Here is a 21,363-nt window from a genome sequence, read left to right on the forward strand (position 1 = left end):
AGAAAAAAGGCTTAGAGATGCAAAGAATGACTGTGAAATAACTATAGTCCCAAAGTATAATTTCTGTTCTAAAGATATGGAGTGGGTGTTGTTGGTTTTTAAAGTGGTTTATGCTTTTTATAAAGTAAAGATTCTCAGTTAAGTAACTGAATTAATTAACTGACTCTGCAAGTAATGCAGAATGCTGATGGTTTAAATTGTGCCTGAAGCAGAGTTTAATGGAGCTACTACTGATCGTCCATCTAGAATGGCAACAGTGTCTGAGGTACAAAGGGAGATGATGAAAAGCTAGAAAACATAGTAACAGACTATTTCTGTTACACTGATGAATTGCATAAATGTATAAAGACTAAAGTAATACAGTGGCTAAATTTGTATACCATCTGGTTTTTTGACCAGCATTCACAGCACCCATTTGAGAAACAGCATTCTGTAATCCTGAACAGTGTTTGAGATTTGGTTCAATGTTGTCGTAGTGAATTTGAGGGAGCTTTTTCATTTTTATAAAGATTCTGAATTTGAGTCATTGTGGTTACTATTACAGAATAGCTCTTTGATGATGACATTCAACTTATGTTAATGTAAGATGAAAAGGGAAACTGCATAAAAATGAAGAAGGTCATTAAAGTTAATGAAGCAGCCAAAAGGCTAGAACTTCTGCAAGTAGTTTGAGAAATTGTTTAGAGGCAGCATAATAGTAGTAACATGGCACACAGAGTGAGGTTGGGGTGCTGAGCTTGTTTAATCTGGTGAATAGGAAGCTAAGAGGGAATTTAGGAGTGAGCCTAAAGCTACGTCAAGGGCACTTTCGGAAATGATGGAGCCAAACGTGCTGGTGATGACACATGATAGAGCAAGGGGCAAAAGCCACAGATTTCACCTTGAAGATTGTAGCTGGACATTAGGAAAAGTTTTTGGGTTTTTTTTTGTTTGCTTTTCCAGGAAGGTAGCGCATTACTGGAATGAGTTACCCGGAGAGGTTGTGGGATCTCTGTTTTTGCAGGCTTTCAAAATTTGGCTGGATAAAGCCATGGCCAGACATGACCTAGTGCTAGCAGGAGACTGGACTACAGAGACTTCTAGCCAATATATTTATGATTAAAACAAACTAATAAAATACTAAACTTCTAGGGCTAGACAGAATTATCTCCAGTTCTGAAAGAAATGAGACACATGAAATTGTTGAACTATTAAATGTGTTACATAATTTATTATTTCCATTGGACTAAAACATTCCAGTGTAGCACATTTTAAAGGGGGGAGGTTGTGGAGAAAGCAGCTTGCAGGAGCTATCAAGAAGACTATTGCCCTGTTCAAGCAGGGTGCACTGTAGGAGGTGGCCTAGGACTGTGCCCAGCCAGGTTTTGACTGTCTCCAAGCACAGAAACTCCACACCGTCTCTGAACAACCTGATCCAGTGTTTGACCACCTTCACAATAAAAAAGTTTGTTTGTTTGTTTTGTGGGGTTTTTTTGTAGTTATTGTTTTTCTCTCCTCTGTTTAAATAGGCTATCTCATATTTCATTTTGTGCCCAGTGCCTCTTGTCCTGTTTCTGGGCTCTCTTGAGGAGACCGGCCCTTTTTCACTCTGCCCTCCAGCATTTATACACACTCCTCTGATCTCCTGAGCCTTCTCTTCCTGAGGCTGAGCAGTCCCACCTCTCTCAGCCCCTCCTTATATGTCAGATGCTGCAGACACTTAATTGTCTTTGTGGCCCCTTTGCTAGACTTGGGGGACCCTGGAACTCCACACGGCACTGCAGATGTGGTCTCAGTGTGGAGCAAACCTGCTTCCCAGTCCCTTACCCCTCAGCTTGTGTGTGGGGTTATTCCCCCCAGGTGTGGGCCTTTGCGTTTCCCTTCACTGAATAAGATTCCAGTTGGCCCTTTTCTCCAGCCTGTCTGGTAGATACTAAAAAAAAACAGAAATTATGAAATATTATAAACGATCTTTGACACAAGACATCTGGTCTTATATGAAAAATCAACAAGTTCCAGATTCTAATCTTGGTTTTGACAAGCTGTGTAGAAGAATAGAATCCTGATGTGCTTGTCATCTAATTTCTTTATGATATTTTGCTGAACTAAGTAGCAACTAAGTTATTAGCAGTTCATGGAGCAGTTTAGGAGGAGTACAGAGGAGATGCTGTAACTTTCAATTATGGCTGTGGCAGGAAAGCTTATAGTGTTAAGTGTCATCCAAATACCCAACCAGAACTTTCTTATTGCTTTGGATAAGGAGAAAAAGGAAGAGAAAGCTTTATGCTACGCTTAAATTAAACTGGTCTTTGTTACAGTTAGACTCTAATGGGAAAGAAGACCTACACTTAGCAAACGCTGTCCAAAGTTACACTGTAGTGAAGCTAGTGCGATTGCTTAAGCATGACTGAAAATAGAATTTAGATGCTTTTTGTTGAGGTGGTTCAATTTTAAGCAAGAAATTGTCATCCTAAGTTTGTTGCATTTAGTGGTTTGGTTTGGTTTTGTTTTTCAGTGGGAGAACAGAGGTCCAGTCTGTGCAGTATGGTAAAGAAAGAGCAAACAAAGACAGGGTGTTCGCAAGGTAAGTATTCATACAGGATCAGTAAGTCTTCTGTTTGTGTCTTTTAATATGCTATGGGATTATTGTTTTCTGTTTGCAAATATTTAAAATACAGAGCAACTGTAGTCAACTGTTGCTGTTGGCTTGACTTAACCATATTAAGGAGTTTAATTTTGATATGGGAAGGTGTTTCTTTGGGGCAGCCAGAAATGGGGAGAATCTTATGATGGAAAAGTTAATAAGGTATTCTTTAACATTTTCCCCTTTATATATTGTCAAAATTAATTGCCTTCCATCTGCTGTTGTTAGATGTACTAGCCCTCCTTGTGCTGTCTTTATTGCAAAGAATGGTGTCTTCAAATATTCCATTAAAACTTTGGATTATTTGATATGTTTTATTGCCAATAACAACCTGCAACTGTACACACATAGTTCCTTTAGAATAAAAAGCATTACATAGTTTTGTTTCAGACTGCTGAGGGTTTTAGTGATTACGAGAAAACAATCAAGACGTAGATTTAGTTCTTCATTCAGAAATCACGAATACAGTATTCAAAAGTAAAACTGCTGCTGTATCCGTTTGGCAGTCTGCTCCCATCATTAATAGAAAGAATCCATATGTGCAGGGACCATGTTCCATGCCTTTTTTCTAGTTGTACTTTTACTGAAATGGGGAATGTCTTTTGGTATAATTACCCCTTAAGGAACTTCAAACTTCAAATTTATGCTCACAGGCTTTTTCGTAACAAGGTCAGCAACCTTTCTTGAGTACCTGCAAACACTTTTCCAGAGCATTGGTGAATTCTGTGTTGGTTTTCTATCTGTCCCCCCTTTCTTTCCCCCTGTGCGATGTAATATAATTTGAGTTTTTAGCTGGGCAAACTGTAGATACCCAGCTCCATATTAGAAAGATTTGAGGGTAGAAGTGCTGTGACATGTTTGTTCAAAAGGCAGATTTTTATAAGACCTGTTTGTTCTGTGTGCTGTAGAATTATTTTTTACTCTAATTTAGTTGGGAAGTCTGGTTAGACTTTTTTATGTGGGGCAAATTGTTTAGTACTCAGAAGACTCAAAACTGTGACAACAGAGTTTTAATTATCTAAATGACAGTTACGAATCAGTTAAACTATTTTTTCTTGTTGCACTCTGAGCTTAGCGGTTCTCCGTAAGTAAGTAGGGTGGAGGAGAGTCAATATTGGTTTTGAGGGGAGTATATCTATCGTTTTAGAAGCTTATTCTGTAGATGGCACTCTTCACTTTGAGTCAGAACTGAACAAGTGGTGCTGGAGTCACTTTTGTTTTGTAATATATACTCTGGATAAAATTGAAAGCAATGGCTAGGATTGCTCTGATGTTTTCCCAAGTATTTTTAATTTTTTTTTTTTTTTTTTTTTTAGTTAATAAACTCTTCTCTCCTCAGTAATTCTGTCTTGCACTGTTGCTTTTAGATTAAGGAACACAGCATTCATCCTCGCCTTTTGAGTTGTTTAGTGATGTTGATGACTGATAAAAGTCTGAGGCAAATACGTGTACATGTATTGTAACAAATATACCTCAAAAGGCTTTTAATAGATCATCCGTTTCTTCCTCTGTCCTCCCCATGACAGTGTGAAATTAATGCATTTTCGATCTTAAAGACTTTTAGTAGTTTCAAGGGTGAAAAAACTTGAAAGAGAAGACATTTCTAGAGCACCATATGGTTCAGGAAGCTCAGTCTAAGAACTTTATCTTCAATTCTTTGTATTCTACATCTACATTTCAGGTTGAAATACAGAGGATACATTTTGCTTTTATAAGGTTTTACAGGTATAATGAGATTTTTGTTCCTGGAACCTGCCTTTTTCAGTGTGTCTTTCTCACACAAAGTCACATTGTTGAACAGTTTTTAAGCTGTCGAGCAGTGGGCTTGTTTCGGTTGCTTTTGAAAGTTCTGCCAGGTATTGGTTGCCTTTTATTATGAAACCAAGAGTGTGCTAGCATTACAGTCAGGTCTGTCTTGAGAATTGAGTGGACATGAATTAAAAATTAAGTAATTGCTATTGCTTTTGTTATTACCACATCAGAAGATTTATTCATGATCAGTTAAAAAAAAAATATATATATATATATATATATATATATCTATCTTTTCAGTGTGTTGTTTTTTTTCTCTAGAGCTATCCAGATTTTCTCATCAATATCTAACTAGAAACGGCCTTATTTGAGTTACTACTGCCTAAGCAAAGTTTTGAATAGTTTCATTGTAAGAAAATAACACTGGTTGTTACACTAACTTTTTATTTGAGTGACATATTTGTTCTAAGTTGGGAAATGGTACTTGCCTTAAGTAACGATCATGTAGCTTTTGCATACTGAGTGGAACATCGATACAGAGCACAAGACATGGAATGAAAATTCTTAACAGCCATTTCAATGAAACAAGCAGCCTACAATTAGCAGGCTTAGCTGTTTCTCCTTAGGATTTTGCCTTAAAAATAGCTGAAGTAATATTCATGGATTATATTTTCCCAAATCAGAAAAACAGTTAACATGTACTGTCAAAAAAACCCCAAAACACACACACACAAAACAGACAAACAAAACCAACAAAAACCAAAACCAACCAAACAACATTCCCCCCCAACCCCCCCCCCCAAAAAAACAAACAAACAAACAAACAAACCACACCTTATGTGAAGGAGTAATAAATTGATACAGTTTGTAGATGCTGTTTTCTTAATCTTCCTGCAGCACTAACGTCAGCGTTTAGAAGACTGTTGCTGCAGTTTAGCTTTTTTAATATATTTCATCTTCAGTACAGTCCTTCTCTTGGCCTCATTTGTTGCAGGTTTTTCAGAACCCAAGCAAACCTGTAAAAAAAATCCCAGGATCCTAATAAAAGTTAAAGCAGATAATAAAAGTGAAAAGTTTGATCAAGTCATGAACTGAGAAACTTTTTAAAGAGCAATGTTCTCTTTTAGAGTCCTTGCAAAATATTCTGATTCTGTTCAGTTGTGATGGTCTGTACTGAGTTGAGAGAAGATCGTTTGTGTGCATTGTATGATAGTGCGTGGATATCTCAGTCATTTCTATCTACAAACTGCTCAACGTTACGTTTCTAAAAATCCAGTCTTGCTTCAACCATGCATTTGTGCAGGTTAATTAAATAATTCCTCACATGCTTTAAACCATGTATGTTATTTGTGGTGTATCTAGAGGTTCGTGTATAGTTTCAGTGTCTCAGCCTGGAGCAGGAGTTGCCACTTATGTCTGAGAAATGCATTCCCTGCACTCCTTGTCAAAATACAAAGCAAGGCTGTAGCTCCAGGTTATATTCTTCTTTTTGGGACAGAAATTATTTAAAAGATTCCCACCTGTATTCTCAAACAATAATTTCTTTTCCAGCTCCTGTGAGAATTTAGCACTTCACCTGTGGGATGCAAAAAAAGCTTTTGTGTACTGTAGCTGAGCTAATATAATTTTTTGTGCTTTTTTTTAAGTTGCATTTTGTAATATCATCTATGTTACTCATATTTTGTTCTTGTTTGACGTAGTATCACAGCCTGTAAGACTGTTCTTGATCTTGGGGGCAGGTAAAGTTTTGGGTCTCTGCCCCTACTCAGACAGAAGCCCTCAGATAAGGCTTCTTCCAACTTGTTTAGGAATGTCTTTGCAGATGCACCAAACATTGAATCTGAAAATAGTTTACTGTTTTAATCATCAGTGCCCTTTGCTACAGTGCAATGGAAGCATCCAGACTGAGCAGACAGGTGTGGAATTGAGAATCTCAGAGTTTATCAAAGCATTTCAAAAGTTTTTTCCAGCTTGCTCCCCACCTCCCATCTCTTCAGCTGTGTTCTGCCATTAGAAAGTTATTTGAATATTGTAAGAAATTGGTGATATAGGAGAAATTTGCAGGAGTATTTCACAACATATCTTAGAAGTTAATAAAATAGCTTATTGTTATATTTAGAAGTGTTGGCAGGAAAACTAGTATCAAAAAGGCACAGCCCTGAGAAGTTCGGTGCTGCAGTGTGGTAATTTTTTCTTTGAAATTTCTGCAGAGACAGGAAATAGAGGCAACAAACATGAGTGGGTGGGACTCTGAGGTTAGAACTGTTAATAAAATTATTGAAACGAGCCTTTGCTGATAAACACTGCAGCTGTTTATCACATTGGTAAGGTATTCTTTCTGAGACATCAGACCCTATCCACAATAAAAGGTGAGTTTTCTTAACATCAGGTTTTTTTGGTAGGGAAGAAAGTAATGCTTCTCATTTTAGAGTTCTGTTCATTTGTTGCATAGATTGAGGAAGTCTTTAAAAATGTAGTTACGATCTATGACTTAAGATACAATGTGGTGGCTTTTTTTAAGCAATCGAGGGTTTAATTTTTGGAAAAACTTGTGGTTTTTTTCCCCTTTCTATGTGCTTTTGTATCTCTCTTTGTAATTTAATTTGTTTTATACAGGCAAAGATAGTGCTCTTTCAATGTTGTTGAAAATTAAACAACAACAACAAAAAAACACAAACACAAAACCAAACAGCTTTCCTATAGTCGTTACAGCTGTTGCTTTTTCACTGAGGGAAAATAAGGTTCAGTGGCTGCCTTTACGTGTCTGTCAAAAAATACGGTATCTGTAGTCTTGTATTTACCTAATTTCGCACTATATATATATTACGTTCCTCTGTGTTTTTCCCTCAGCCCATTCTTTGGTCAGTAGAATCCAGCTCTTGGCGGAGCTGGCCCTTGGTGCTAATCTGCTGGCTGCAAATCTGCTGGTCAGCCAAGTCTGGCTAATGAGCGCTTTGATTAATAACACAATGATGGGTGGACAACTTCAGACATGCCTTTCAGTTCTGCTGGTTTCTTGTTATTTTACCTGTTCAGAACTGCTCAAATTTGCTATGTTGACGAAGAAAAATACGTAAGTGGTTTGAATTGCTCACATTTGAAGCAAATTACAGAAATTGAAATGTTGGTTTAATTGATATGCTATCAAGCTAATTACTTTTGATTTAAATAAATACTGTTTAGAATACATGCTCAGAAACTGGATGTGTTTTCCTCAGGAATTATATAATTGATATTTTCACTTTTTTTTAAGTATCAGTATGCTATTAGATGGATTAGTGGATTACATTAGTGGAATAAGACCAAAACAGTAGTATTTAGAGCAGCCCATCTTGCTTTACTGGCTGAAATTTGTCAGCTCTTGTTCAGTAAGTCTTTAGAGAGCAGCAAAGCAGCAGGCAAGGCGTGTTCAGAACTGCTTCGGGTGTGAAAACAAAGACAAACCCGCCACACACAGATCACCACTTCTTTAGTATTAAACAAACATTATTGTCATTAATAGGATTTATGCACGTGAAGATAGATTATTCGATACGATGCTTGGTTGGTTATTGTTGGAGACTTTTTTGATTATATTGAGGACAGCCTGCTTGAGTTTTATGTTCCGTGAGAAGCAAAAATGTATTTGTAACTCGGGTTCTCATTTTCGGAAGGATGTAAGTTCTTTGCAGGTAGTTCCTTAATTTCTCAAAGTTCCTTCTTCTGGACTTGCACTTTCAGTAAATCAAAAGATAAATCAGAAGATAAAGGACAGAAATAAATTTTGTTGTTGACTAAGGGATTTTCAGTTGAAAACAAAAAGCAAAGTCTGGGTCTGTTTAGTCGCAGGATGACTGAGCCATCCTGTGCGATGCTAAGAAAAGAGCAACCGCAATTCTTGGATGATTCATTTTATAATTTCCAGTACAAAAAGAAAATATACTGTTTCATGAGAGATTGCAAGTATGGTCTCGTGTGCTTAAGAAGCAGGTGAAAAAAAACAGCAGAAGGAGATTGTATGTATCCTGGGGTCCCTAGAGAATGAGAAGAAAAACTTTCCTCAATATTGAGAAAGGGCAATGAGTAGAAAATACAATTCCTTCTGTATTAAAACACTGGCGATAACGACCTTTAACCTGAAGGACATTTCTTGCACAAACCAAATGAAGTTTGACTACCTGCAAAGAACTTTAAATAGGATGACTGTATCTGCCTTACAGGTGACAAAACATGTTCTGGAAGAAAGAACATGTCACCTCAATGGAAATCCCTGATGAGCAAACAAACCCAGCAGCTCTGTTGCCATGTTAATGACTACTCCACTTTCAGTTCTTCAAAGTCTTTAGGAGGTTTTTTTGGCTGGTGTTTCTACTGCTTTATTCTTTCTGAGGTGGCTGAATAGTTGAATTACTTAGAGGTTCAGACCTCTCTGACTGTTTAGTTGGAGTCAGATTCTCTTTGAGGCATTAGAAATGCCTCGTGAAGTTTACTGGGTTCCCATTCCACCTTGCGTGTTTCCTTCCCAGATGACTGGATGTCATCGACGTTATTGTACGAAGTACAGAAAATGAAGTGCAGTATATTGAGAAAAATACAGAACTGCCCGTGTAAATACAGTTTTGCATTATTAAGTCTCCTTTCATCCATATAATTTGGTTTCCTATGATAGAACGCCCACAGTTTCATTGTGGTGAATTTTATGTAATTTTTTTCCTATTAGCCCCTATAATTTCTGGTTAGTTATTTTACTTCCTCTTCTAGATCCCCCAGTAAACCTTTGGCACGAAAATTAATGAGTGGAATGGACTGGGAAGTAGTGAGTAGGAACTCACTGTCTGACGACAGGTTGGAAACACAGAGCCTGCCGTCACGGTCTCCACCTGGAACCCCAAATCAGTAAGTAGCATCGGATCTGCTCTCCCTAGAAGCGACTGTCTGCCTCTCATGTGAGTGAACTGTTTGTGTAATAAAGGGATTCATGCATTATGTGGAGACAAATAACTTCACAAATTATGTGTTGAGTGGTTCCCTGGAACATTTAGCTCCAGGTAAGAGAAACTATTTCTGGGTGCATTTTAGGTGCTTCTCACTCAGCCTATAAAGAACGTAAGATGTAGCACACTACCCTAAATTTGAGAGCTTGAGTTTTCTCAAGGACAGTTACAAACTAAATTATTCATTTGACTAACAAAAAAATCCGATAATAGTAGCTGTGTGATATTTTAGAAATAATTGACTCTGGGTAATACCACTTCTTAAAACATTGGGAAAAATTACTTAATCGTAAATCCTTGTAGGCTTATTCCCCTCAATTTTTCTGCATTTCCTTTCCAAACTCACTCTTTTCACAGCTTTCTGTTTTATGTTTATAGTTAATGAAAAATCATTACTGAATACTTTTGGAAAATAACCTGTTTTCTCACTGTGCTAAAACTGCCTAAAGAATCAGTATTTTCCAATTTTGTATTGCATAAACCAGAAGGTTTTAGGATTCTTTGGCATTGCAACATATTACTCAAAAGGCTTTTGTAAGTATCTTCAGCATTTGAAGACTTTTGTATTTTTTTTTAAATGAATGATGCTTATAGCATAACATAATTAATGATGCATCTTTCAAAGTATTTTAAGAAAGATGCCTGTCACTATGCTGGTTTTCAAATGGGAAAATTTTGGGTCACAGAAATTAGAAGACTCTCGCTGCAAAGCTTATGATTCTTCGAGGAGAAGATGCAGGGGATAAAATGTTCATCTTAATGAATTGGGTTTAAGTTCTGCCATAGCAGAGCCAGGATTTTTCTTCTTGGGGATTCTTTTTTTTTTTTTTTCCTCATTAAGTCAACTATTATTCCAGTAACCTTTTCATTGGGCTTTATTAAAAAAAAAAAAAAAAAAAAAAAAAAAAAGGCAAAACCCCCAGCTATTTAATGTTTATGAAGATACTTTTGGAACACTTTTGAAAAGAAAATTGTGAAATATAGCATGTTGATCTGACAACATAATGGTTTCAGTGATTTTTGAAACCTTAAATTATTTAATAAAAATACGTATATAAGCATAAGCTTGCACCGAGAGGAAGTAATTATTTTAGCATTCCTTTGTAGTAGTGTAAGAAATGTAGATTAACAGTAACATTCTTTTCACGTTACACCGCTCTGCTTTCCCTCTTAGTCGCAACTCTGCCTTCACTCAAGAAGGAGCCCGGTTACGACCCTCATCAGTTGGACATTTAGTGGACCATGTAGTTCACACTTCCCCAAGTGAAGTATTTGTGAATCACCGATCTCCATCTTCCACTCAGGCCAACAGCATCATACTGGAATCATCACCGTAAGTTCTGCTGGTCGTTACTGTACAGTAGCTTGCAGAGTTTCTGAAGATAAGTCAGAAATCCTCACCGTTAAGAGTTAAGTGTTAAATTTTTGGGTTGGGGAGAGCCAAAAGATCTAATAAAAAGGTCGTTGTTATTTAGGGAGTATTATTATAGGTATTACTGAAAATGAAATGCTACAGAAGTAAAGCCCTATATCTGATATGTTCCTGGTGCAGGATTACAATGCCTTCCAATCCACTGAAAATGTGGGTTTGCTGTAATGTGACCATCAGTGTCTGGATGAGGAAGCGAAAGTTATTTTTTTTGACAGAACTGAAGTATGTTGGCTTGTGATAGTTTTTAATTCCTGTGAGTTTGGAAATTTGGTTTTTGTCAACGTACAGAAGTATGAGTGAGCTTTACTTGGCCAAAATGCCTTTTTAGCACCCCAGCATTCTGAGGTTCTTGGTATGTTTTGTATGTTGTTGTAGAGTATATCTTTATTTTTTTAAGATAACAGAAAAAAACCTGATAATGCTATGGTGAACTATCCTGATATTATGCTTTGGTGGCCAAAATAAAAACTACTATTGTTTATTAAGTCCAGAAGGATGACAAATGAAAAAAGGTTGAGTTATTCAAAGATGTGAAATACTCGATAACTTGTGGTCATAGTACAGATGAATTGGGGGAAAAAAGGTGCACAATATACACCTTATTAACACTGCCACTGTAGCTTTTTATACATAGCTCTACATGTAATGCTAAACTTGCCCTTGTGTAATCTCTGTTATCAAGGAAATTGTGCAAATGGTTTCAAAACAATTGGAGAATTATAAAACAGCACATAGGTAATTACATGTTTATAAACAAATCATATGTCTCAGGAAAAATTACCCAAGGAAACCATTAGAACACAATTCTAAAGCCTTGGCTTGCACTCTACCTTCAGTTTTAACTACTGCATAACTTTGGAGAGGGAAATGAATACAAAATTTTAAAACTTTTGTGAAATAACAAAAGGTGCTTTTTATGACAGGGTACAATAGTTATAATTTGACCACCAGCTAGTCATTTAGCTGTCAGACTTATAAAACAGTAATTTGGCCTAATAATATAAAATCTGCTTTTTCTGGTGGGCTTTTTTAACCTATTCGCATGGCAGAGGAGTCTCAAAACTGGAACACTTGTGAATATTTCCTTATATTAGAGTTTTGCTGTCCTAAGGCCATACAGGGTCAGGTTCCTTCTGTTCCAAGACTTCAAAGAGAAGTCAGTTACGAGAAACACTGAATGGTGGGGTGATACAGTGAAGCAAGCACAATTCTTAAATATTCTTTTATTCCTATGCCTTTATTCTAAGTTAAGTTGTAAAAAATATTTCTGAGGGTCCTTGGGATTTGTTACTTTAATACCTGATTTCTTATGTAAGTCGCCATAGAAATGAGCCTTAAAAGGAGAGGAAGTGGTTTTTTAAATCAGTTATGCAACCATGGCTGTTCTTTTTCATGATTTCGCTCTTTTTATACCCAAGAAGAAAAACCATTGCTCTTTCATCACTAAGTTTTGCTTTTTTGTTTTCCCTTGTTGGAAGCTTAAAAGTGGAATTTAATCTTCAAGCATAAGGTATTTTTAAGAATGAGGGTGTTGACTGTCAAAATACTTGAATCCCATTAGGACCTTCTGAAAGTTTCAGGTGGGTTATTGATTCAAGATCTGAGAGTTATGAAAGATAGTAGTAGTCATGAAGGTCTTATCAGGTATCTAAATTTAAATTATATTACTTTACAGTCAAAAAAGCTGCTGCTTAACTAGTTTGGCCTGTCTGAGTGAAAACATTTGAGTAACCCATCTGCTAATTTTTTTGGAATTTTTATTTATTGATCAAATTTACATATGTAAAAAAGAGGGGCTAACCTGATAGGTTTACTAATCTCTGTTTGGAGTCAACATAGCAAAATAAATTGGTTTCGATGAAGTTTAGGAGCGTATTATTAACATAGCTAATACAACCTTTAATTCATATTTTTCTTCATCTGCATGTGCTATTCAAAATTAAATGGAGAGATTTCTGCTTGTAGCTCTCTGGGGTAATGATATCCTTAAATTACAAAAGCACGTGATATGTGTTTAGTTGAATAAATTTATGGGGGTGCGTAGGAAACTTTTGCTTAATATATTAAAAGGTCAGACCGGATATCTTCAACAAGAATACCCAAAGCTTGTCAGTGCCCGGGTTTGCTGTTATTTTATTATGATGCAAATGGCTGAGTGCAGTACCAGGGAGCTGCTTTGCCCGCAGAATCGGCTGCTTTCACTGCCATTGTCTGAGCATTCAGAAGGAAATTCAAAGCTGACTGGGCAAATACAAAGCAGTGAAGTTTTTGCCCAAGGCTTGATTGTTAGTTCTCACAATTCGTTATGCTAATATATTACAGTACTTGTATTACTGCTTCTAAAATGTTAATTTAAGTGACTTTTCCAATCTTTTCTGTAAGTTTGTATGTTCAAAAGGAATTTTTTTGTGTTTTTTGACATGTATGTACAGACATCTAGTCAAACACAAGATCCCATCCTTTACTTTCATCAGAATGACTTCTTTGTGTCTCATGTTTTCTGTTCCTTTTTTATTCCATTTAAAACTCTCAGGAGTAATTGTTTTCAGGAAAATACATAACTGTGTTGCCCTTCACTTAAAAGGCTGAATAATCTGTGCTGGCCAGACTTCAATGAATAAATACATAGGCAGTTAAAAAGCTCTGGGTGACCTTTGTAAGTCAGTGTCTAAATAATTTATAGCTGCCTTGAAAATTCATTTTGCGAATGTCAGCAATCGTGATATTTTTCTCTTTCTCCACAAAAATCAATTTAGAAAAGCTGCTTATCCTGAAAAATGTAAGGATGATATGCTCTATTTTGCTGTCACTTGCATTTAAAAGTGTTAAGAAATATTATTTTTATTCAATAGTGTTTTGAACATGAGATTCTTCCAATATCAGATACTGAACAATTAGTACTTCTTTTTTCTTTTAACACTGCATGAAAAAAAATATATTCTAAAAGTTGAAATTAAGCAAAAACATACAGAAAGAAATATTGTTAACATTTTTTCAAATGTACTATTTGCATGAATTGACTGAAAACTTTATCAATATTTTGTTTTCTAAGAAATTTGACTAAATTTTTAAAAACTGGAATGGAAAACGTGGTTTTTCAAAGTGAAGTGTTTCATTTCACTTTACGTTTTTGTGCTTTTTGAAAGAGGTTAATCCTTTATTTGAAACCGCTGCAGACAATTGTGATCTGATTTTTTGTCGTTGTTTTTATTGGAAAACACGTGTCTGGGATCTGCCTTTCTTTAACTGCATAGAAACAAGATGATAGGGTATGGAACTTGATGTGTGCCTTGGGTTTTCTTACAGTGCAGCAACTTGAGCTGTTGTGCTGTGTCCTGCCAGTCCCGTGGCCAGAGCCGTCCCCCAGCCCTGCTCCCTGCTCGCCCCTCTTTGCGGAGGGGTGTTTGCTGAGCTCTGAGGTGCCTCTACAGCTTGCTGAGAACCCAAGGGACCGTGTCCTGTTTTTGGCTTTGGGGAGCGCCCTTCCCTCCCCTGTGACCAACCACTTCACCTTGGTGTAGCTACCCAGGCTTGGCCAAAGAGCGGGTGGATTTTTGCTTGCAGGGTGAGCTGCCTGAGCCGAGCGACGAGCACCGAAGGGCTTTGGGGAACAGGCCAAGGCTGTGGGTGGAAGAAAGAACAGAGACACCCATTTCTGGTTAGAGCATTCTGTTTAGATTTAGCTATAACCTGTAACTTCATTCTTGACGGGTTTTTTTGGATTTGCCACTAGTCTCAGTAGGCTGTTGTCATAAGTCATTAAATGACTTAATAATAGCTTTTAATGTGGTTCATGGGGAGGAAGGCACATATCCTTGCTGGTATTTAGAAACTGGCATTCAAGCCAAGTTAATGGGAACTATGTGCAAAACTGCCCTTTTAGGCCTCTCAAAATGTTCTTAATTCTTAAATGTAAAGCCATATAACGAAAGATGAATCATATACTTATGTAATACAAATTATGCAGTTAAGCTTTTATTTCAAAAGGACTAATAAGGGAAATTATCTACATTACATATAAACACAGAGAACATTTTTATTAATCTACGGTAGAGTGCTTGCAGATCTCAAACAGAGAACTTTCTGCTATTTCGTTTTCAGTAATGGTGTTAAAACTGAGCTAAAAATGCATGTGATGAATGCTTTTTTTACCAGCATTTCAAAGCTGCACATGTTTCAAAGGGGAATATGTTCAAGAGGGGAAAAAAACAAAGTTCTCTTGAACTGTATACGTATACTATTACATTGAAAAACTGAGACTTAACACTATGATCTCTAATAGGCTTTTCAAGTAAGTGCAGGGGGACAGTTGAGTTGTCTTCAACTTGCACTCCTCCTATTTTTAGATCAAAAGCCAAAGACTAGTGTGGGTGCGCTTTATTATGTTGCTTGTTTCTGATTTTAAGATTTAAAATGCAGGCATTAATTTAAGAGGCAAACTAATTTATTTCCTTACTGAGGAAGACATATTGTCATATCCATTATAGAAATATGGCTTTTAGCAAGAGTGCAGATTATAAATACAGTGAATTTTACAGTATTCCAACATAAAGTGGGTTAAGAGTGCTGAAATAATTTTAAAAATATAATGTATAAAAGATGGACTTAACCATTCTGTGTACAGTTGCTTGTCAAGAAAAATGCAGAAACATGTCCAAACATACACTTCCAATGGATTGTACCACAGTACATTTTTGAGATTCTAAAAATACATTATACAGCTCTCAAATACTTGAGTTTCTTCAAGCATTTTCAGTTTATTCAGAAGCCTGAAAAAAATGTCAATATCTCATGATCATTCTACTTCATACTTCTATTTTGGATTTAGATCTCAAGAGACTCCTATAGATGGGCAGCCTCCTGCATTACCGCCCAAACAGTTTAAAAAGAACAGTTGGAACCAAATTCATCATTCGCACTCGCAGCAAGAACTGGATAACCATATTAATGAAACATTTGATGTTCCTGCATCTCCTGAAAAATCCACAGTAAGTTTTTGGATCCAGTTTAATCATTCTGCTTTTTATTGGATGATCATCCTGCTTTTCATGACTTTGGTTCTGATGCATTTCAGAGAGTTGTTGTGTTTATGCTTTACACTGCAGCATTTCCATTATACAGGCTGTCTCTTTGCAAGCTCGTGCTATTGTTTCCATCTGCTGGAGTTAGTCCTTTGTCAGTTGTCATCAGATGTGACTACATTGGGATGGATATGCAAACATTTTGAACATCAGCTTTTCAGCACATGCAGAAATTTCTAACTAACCTCTTCCCTGAGAAATCACTAACCATCAGTTTTAAAGACAACATTGCAGACACTACCACTGGTGTTCAGCTTTTATCAAAAAGCTGAAACTAGAAGTGCCTACCAGCTCCTAGAACAGTTTTGTAAGGAGAGGCTTCTTGAATCTGTGGTTGCATTTTTCATCAGAATTTCCAAGAAAGAGACTCTATGAAGAGACCTGTGACACTGAATGTAAAAATCTCAGCGAAAGTTCTTTTTCCACACTTAAGCTAGATGACTAAGCTAGTCAGTTGATTATTGTCTGACTGAGATGAGACCTCACCACTTTTTATTTTCTTTTGTCCTTCCAGAAGTTTTCAAGTGGTTCTTGGTTTTATACTGATGTGGGATAATAAATGTTTTGCAGGATGGGTAAACTGTTTTAACATCCAGATGTAGCAAATACTGTATAAACAGTTTGCCAACCTCAGACATTCAAAATTATGAGTCAGCTCCGAAAACTGATATTTTAGAAATGCCTTTGGTTCAGTTTCATTTACATTTTGAACTCTTAAGCATAAGGTGTTATCTCAGCCCACATTACAAAGTTAAGATTCCCATAAAAAACATATTTAATTTCATAGGTGGGGTTTTAATAAAACTTCTGAAAGTGAAACTTGTAAATTTATGAGAAATTTGGGAATGTTGCACAAAACATGAACTGTCAACACCTTTGTATTTTCTCAGTGCTTACCTGAGTCATATTAATGTACTGTTCTGTTTTGAAAGATAAACACGACTTTACTCATCAAGTTTTTCTGCTCTGTATTCAGTTATCTTTACCAAATTGACAAAAATAACTTTCAGTTGTTTTCTTAACTCCTTTTAGTTCTGCAAAACCAACACAGCTGAGTGAGAATGAGATTCTTTTTGCTCTGTGCATTGTCAGTGTAATTGTTTGCTGTGGCCCAGTGGCCCATATCTATGCATCTCCCTTAAGGCAGTCCGCTGTTGTAATTGTAGTTCTAATTTGGTCTGCTGATGGCTTTTTATTTTGGGCATTAGAGAAGAAGGAATGCAGCATGACTGAAATTTTATGAAACTGGACATTTAGGATTTGGAATGAGGTTTTTTTTTTTTTTCAAAGTTGTTTTTCTGCCCAGAATGCACTTCAGGTTCCTGCACCACTAAGGTCTCTTGTGCTTCTCCATCTCAAATATTTTAAGGAAAAGCCCACACCAGTTGGATTTAATTTAGCCATCGAATTTCTTTCATCTGTTGTATGTACGGAGAATCCCTTTAGAAAGGTATGGGAATGACAATATTTTGTTCCATGTGCCATCCCTACATATCCAGTCTGAGAATGTCCAGCAGTATTTGAGAACAGGTGTGGGCAGGAACCCCTTCAGTTGAACACATTAATGATGATATACAGTGTTCTCTTCGGGTTCCTTGTTACAAGCAGCTGCTCAAAAGAGCCTTTTAAAGCAGGAAATGATTATTCCCTTTTTTGTCTAGGGAATGTAATAGCATAAAAGTTGCTAAATGCTGCAGGTGAGCACTTGGTGGTTGTTCATTCTGCCCAGGAACCTGAGTCTGGTCTCCTGTGCCAGTGAACATAGGCTAAAATGATTTGCATATGTTCAGGCTTCCTAAGCACCCTTCCTTCTCATTAACATCTCTTATGCTGTTACTTTCCTCTTTTTCCCCAAATTTTTCATCTTTTCATTACTATGTGTTGGTGGGACTGTGGTTGGAAAGTTTTGTTTTAACCAAGAGCTGAAACGCCTGGAATTGAGTTAACTTTTTATGAGCCAAGTTGAGCAGCCTTCTTTTACCTGTCGAACCTGCAGGTTTGAACTTTCTTACATATAGAAATGTTTGCTTTAATAAGTTTTTATGTTTTCTCCTTATCTGAATATGAGTCTTATGCTTTGGCTGTAGTTGGTAACACTGAAAACATCCCTGAAACAAATTTCTTTATCAATACTTCACATCCTCACCATAGAAACTATAGGAATAGTAGCTAATGTTCAGTTTGTGAAATAAATATTGATGGAAATGAACTAGAAATCACTTCAATGGCACTAAATAGATTTTGGTAGTTCCTTTAATGGTGGTGTTGTGATCAGGATGAAACCAGAAAGAAAGCAGCTAAAAGTGTCAGAGCGTGATCAGTGCCAAGCACGTGTCACACCTCACGCTCCACAGCACTGGAAATGGAATAAGGGTTATGGAACCAATATTTTGTTGCCAGATTTGTCCTTGTGTGCTTTCATCATATTGCTGTTAAAAACAATATACCTTCAATGACCTTATTTTTCATCACGTTGCATTCTTACTGCAGGCTTTTTCATGGTGGTCTTAATTAAGATGAATTTAAGGAATTTCCATTTAGTAAACGTTTTTTCTTAAGACTGCTTTGAGCCAATTAGCCTTTTCTGATAGTTTCTTACTGTAAGCTTGTTTTGGCAGAACACAATTTTAACTTAGTTATGTCCGTGACTTTTAAATGTGTAACTGTTCCTTTCTGTGCCGAACTCAAGACACTCACACTATTACTTGATGTTTTTTCAAGTGTCCTGCAGCAATTACTTGGTAAGGAGTATATCATCTTCAATGTCTAACTATGAACAAAATATATTTTCATATAATTTCTGTTTACCAGCCCAATGGTGGTGTCCCCCATGACAATCTTGTTATGATCAGAATGAAACCAGATGAAAATGGAAGGTTTGGCTTCAATGTAAAGGTAAGAGTACATCTATGTCCTTCATGTCTGTTAATATTATTTTCTGACATTTGTAATTTATTACTAATTTAATTTTTTTTAAGGGTGGATATGATCAGAAGATGCCAGTAATAGTGTCCAGGGTAGCTCCAGGAACACCTGTAAGTTATCAAAAAAACAAACTTGGTAGCAATATCTTTGTATCTTGAGTATGTATTCAGAACTGTAAATTATTTCATAATTGCCTATCAAATTTAGTTTGTGCTAGAACATTATCCTAACAAAGCAAATTATGTACACTGAGAATTTGATGGGGCTATATAACATATTTTTAAGAGTTCTTCAGTCCTCAAAAATATTTTTTTTACTAAAACAAAATTGAATTCCTGAAAATGAAAGGGAGTTACAGATGTTCATTACCCACTGTTTCTTGAGCTGTATCATCCTAAAAATACATTTACTTTGTAACTTTTAAAAAATATAGGCATTCATATGATGACAGAATAACTAAAATAGCAAATCTCTCTTATTTTAGTGACAGATGTTGCTGAATAAAGCCACGATTTAGATTAAAAACAGGCATCATGAATCATTCATCAGGTCTGATTGTCTGTTATTACTGGTGTTTAGTGACTATCAATAGTGTCTTCAAACTAGGCACAATATTTTGTCAGTTGATTGCCAGAAATACTGACCTGGTATTCAGCTGACTGGAGTCAGCTCTGTTTATCCCTTTTAGAGTGAACTGTTCATTTGCTAACTCTTGAGATGTACAGTTTTTTGAGGGTTTTTTTGTTTGTTTTTTTGACTCTTTGAAACCATTAAAATGTTTACCAAGAACATTGTTCTTGTCCTTGTTAATTGCTATCTCTAAAATATTTAGTTACAATTTTGGCTGAATGCTTCAAACATTCACGCTCTAAGGAAGCGATATTTGGTGATGGCATGTGCTCTTCTGCAACCATGTTTATACCGATTATAATAATAATTTTTATTACCTGATTCCTCTCTCTGGGATTACTGGGAGTAGTGCATTGTCTTTGGTCCTTGTCTTACTCTTTTCGTTACAGTTGTGATATTTCACACCTGAAACATTTAAGCCTGTGAAACTGATTTGGACAAGGCTTTGACATGTTATTCCCTTCCCTGCAAAGATAAGAACATCCTGCTTTTCAGTTTCCTATACAAATTGTGATGCAAACAGAGGAGCTTTCTGCTTCAACCAGAGAAGTGGAGTAACAGCTGCCGAGAGACATTACAATGACAGTCACCTCCCAGTGGCAGATTGATTTGTTGATGTGAATGGCACTGTCTTATGTATTGTGTAAGACTTAAATTTATCATTTGAATACAGTGCAGCAACCATAGCAACTAGGCTGTTAGGATTCAAGCCCTCAAGTATAGTTACTTTAAGTTGCTATTTTAAGGTGAGAAATTGGAAATGTCTTGTTTTACAGACTTTTTAAAAATTATTTTTCACCTTGCAGGCTGATCTCTGTGTCCCTCGTTTGAATGAAGGGGACCAGGTTGTACTGATTAACGGCAGGGATATAGCAGAACATACTCACGATCAAGTTGTTATGTTTATTAAAGCTAGCTGTGAGAGACATTCAGGGGAACTTGTGCTCCTAGTTCGACCCAATGGTGAGTAATTTGTACATAATAATAATTTTTTAAAAATCCACACCTTGCTGTCATTTTCTAACCTCAGTTTTGTGTCCTGAGATGGAATGCTCAACTTCCTTGTAAGAAAGAATTCCTTTCCTTGAAAAGGAATTGCAACAACACTGTGTCTTGTACAAATCGTGATCAACCCCATACTCTAAGGAGCTGAGCATAACTAAGTGTTGGAAATTATTACAAAACGCAGAGATGAAATATTTCTAATAAAGAGCTAATTTAAATTGTGTTCTCAGTCTTGTTGATAAAAATGTCCAGAAAGCTATATTGATATTGAATGGAGTTTCTGAGGTTGCTGTTATTCCCTTAAGGAACACAAACACAAATAAACAAAATTTCCCTCACCAAACACCCAGTGTTTGGATGATTTGAGAGGTCCATATATGCAAAATCCTTCCATGTGTTTTTAAAACAATCTAGAACAGCTGGTAACATTTCTACTTGAAGAGGCTTAATAGAAGGAAGTGCTAAAAATGCAGTCTAAATAACAGCTTGTGCAATATATTCATGAAATGCACTGTTGGAGCATTGCCAGCAGATGGTCACTGGATTTAAGTCTTTGCACATCCCAATTATAACTGGGGTGTGCGAAGAAGTTGCAGAAGAAAATGCAAGATAAGAAATAATTATTTTTGATTGGAATAATTGAAATTAGTACAGGAGAGTACGTCAGCCTTTCCTTTATTCACTTATTTGCCCTCTCCACTTGTCCTCTCATTCGCTAAGTTCTCTTGCAGCTTTTGTGTTGTCACTTTTTTTTTGGGTAAAATTGTTAGCTCTGTTTACAAATTACTAAAATAGTTTCCCCTTGTATATTGATTATCTTTGTATTCTGGATAAAAACATTTGAGTTGTAGAAGTGAGGAGTTGCCTGTTTCCTCCCTTGCAGTCATGGGATATTATTTAAAAACAGGCTCTCTAACAGAAAATGTCTCTGTTACCTATAGT

At 36.4% G+C, this 21,363-nt stretch overlaps 1 protein-coding gene across 7 annotated transcripts in view; it reads left to right on the forward strand.

Moving 5' to 3' along the window:
- PTPN4 (protein tyrosine phosphatase non-receptor type 4) overlaps nt 1-21,363 on the forward strand; it is a 116,534-nt gene that overhangs the window by 76,122 nt on the left and 19,049 nt on the right. For all 7 annotated transcript variants that reach the window (XR_014184499.1, XM_082057201.1, XM_082057197.1 and 4 more), the window contains 7 exons: nt 2,495-2,563; nt 9,116-9,250; nt 10,523-10,681; nt 15,609-15,768; nt 18,673-18,756; nt 18,840-18,896; nt 20,223-20,379. Coding sequence is in view for 6 of the 7 variants with exons in the window: in XM_082057201.1 (XP_081913327.1) it covers nt 2,495-2,563; nt 9,116-9,250; nt 10,523-10,681; nt 15,609-15,768; nt 18,673-18,756; nt 18,840-18,896; nt 20,223-20,379 (821 nt within the window). In the remaining variant the exon portion in view is untranslated. The remainder of the gene's footprint in view (nt 1-2,494; nt 2,564-9,115; nt 9,251-10,522; nt 10,682-15,608; nt 15,769-18,672; nt 18,757-18,839; nt 18,897-20,222; nt 20,380-21,363) is intronic.

The sequence above is a fragment of the Streptopelia decaocto genome (assembly GCF_964273445.1).
Source record: "Streptopelia decaocto genome assembly, chromosome: 6".
In the NCBI taxonomy this organism is placed as follows: Eukaryota; Metazoa; Chordata; class Aves; order Columbiformes; family Columbidae; genus Streptopelia; species Streptopelia decaocto.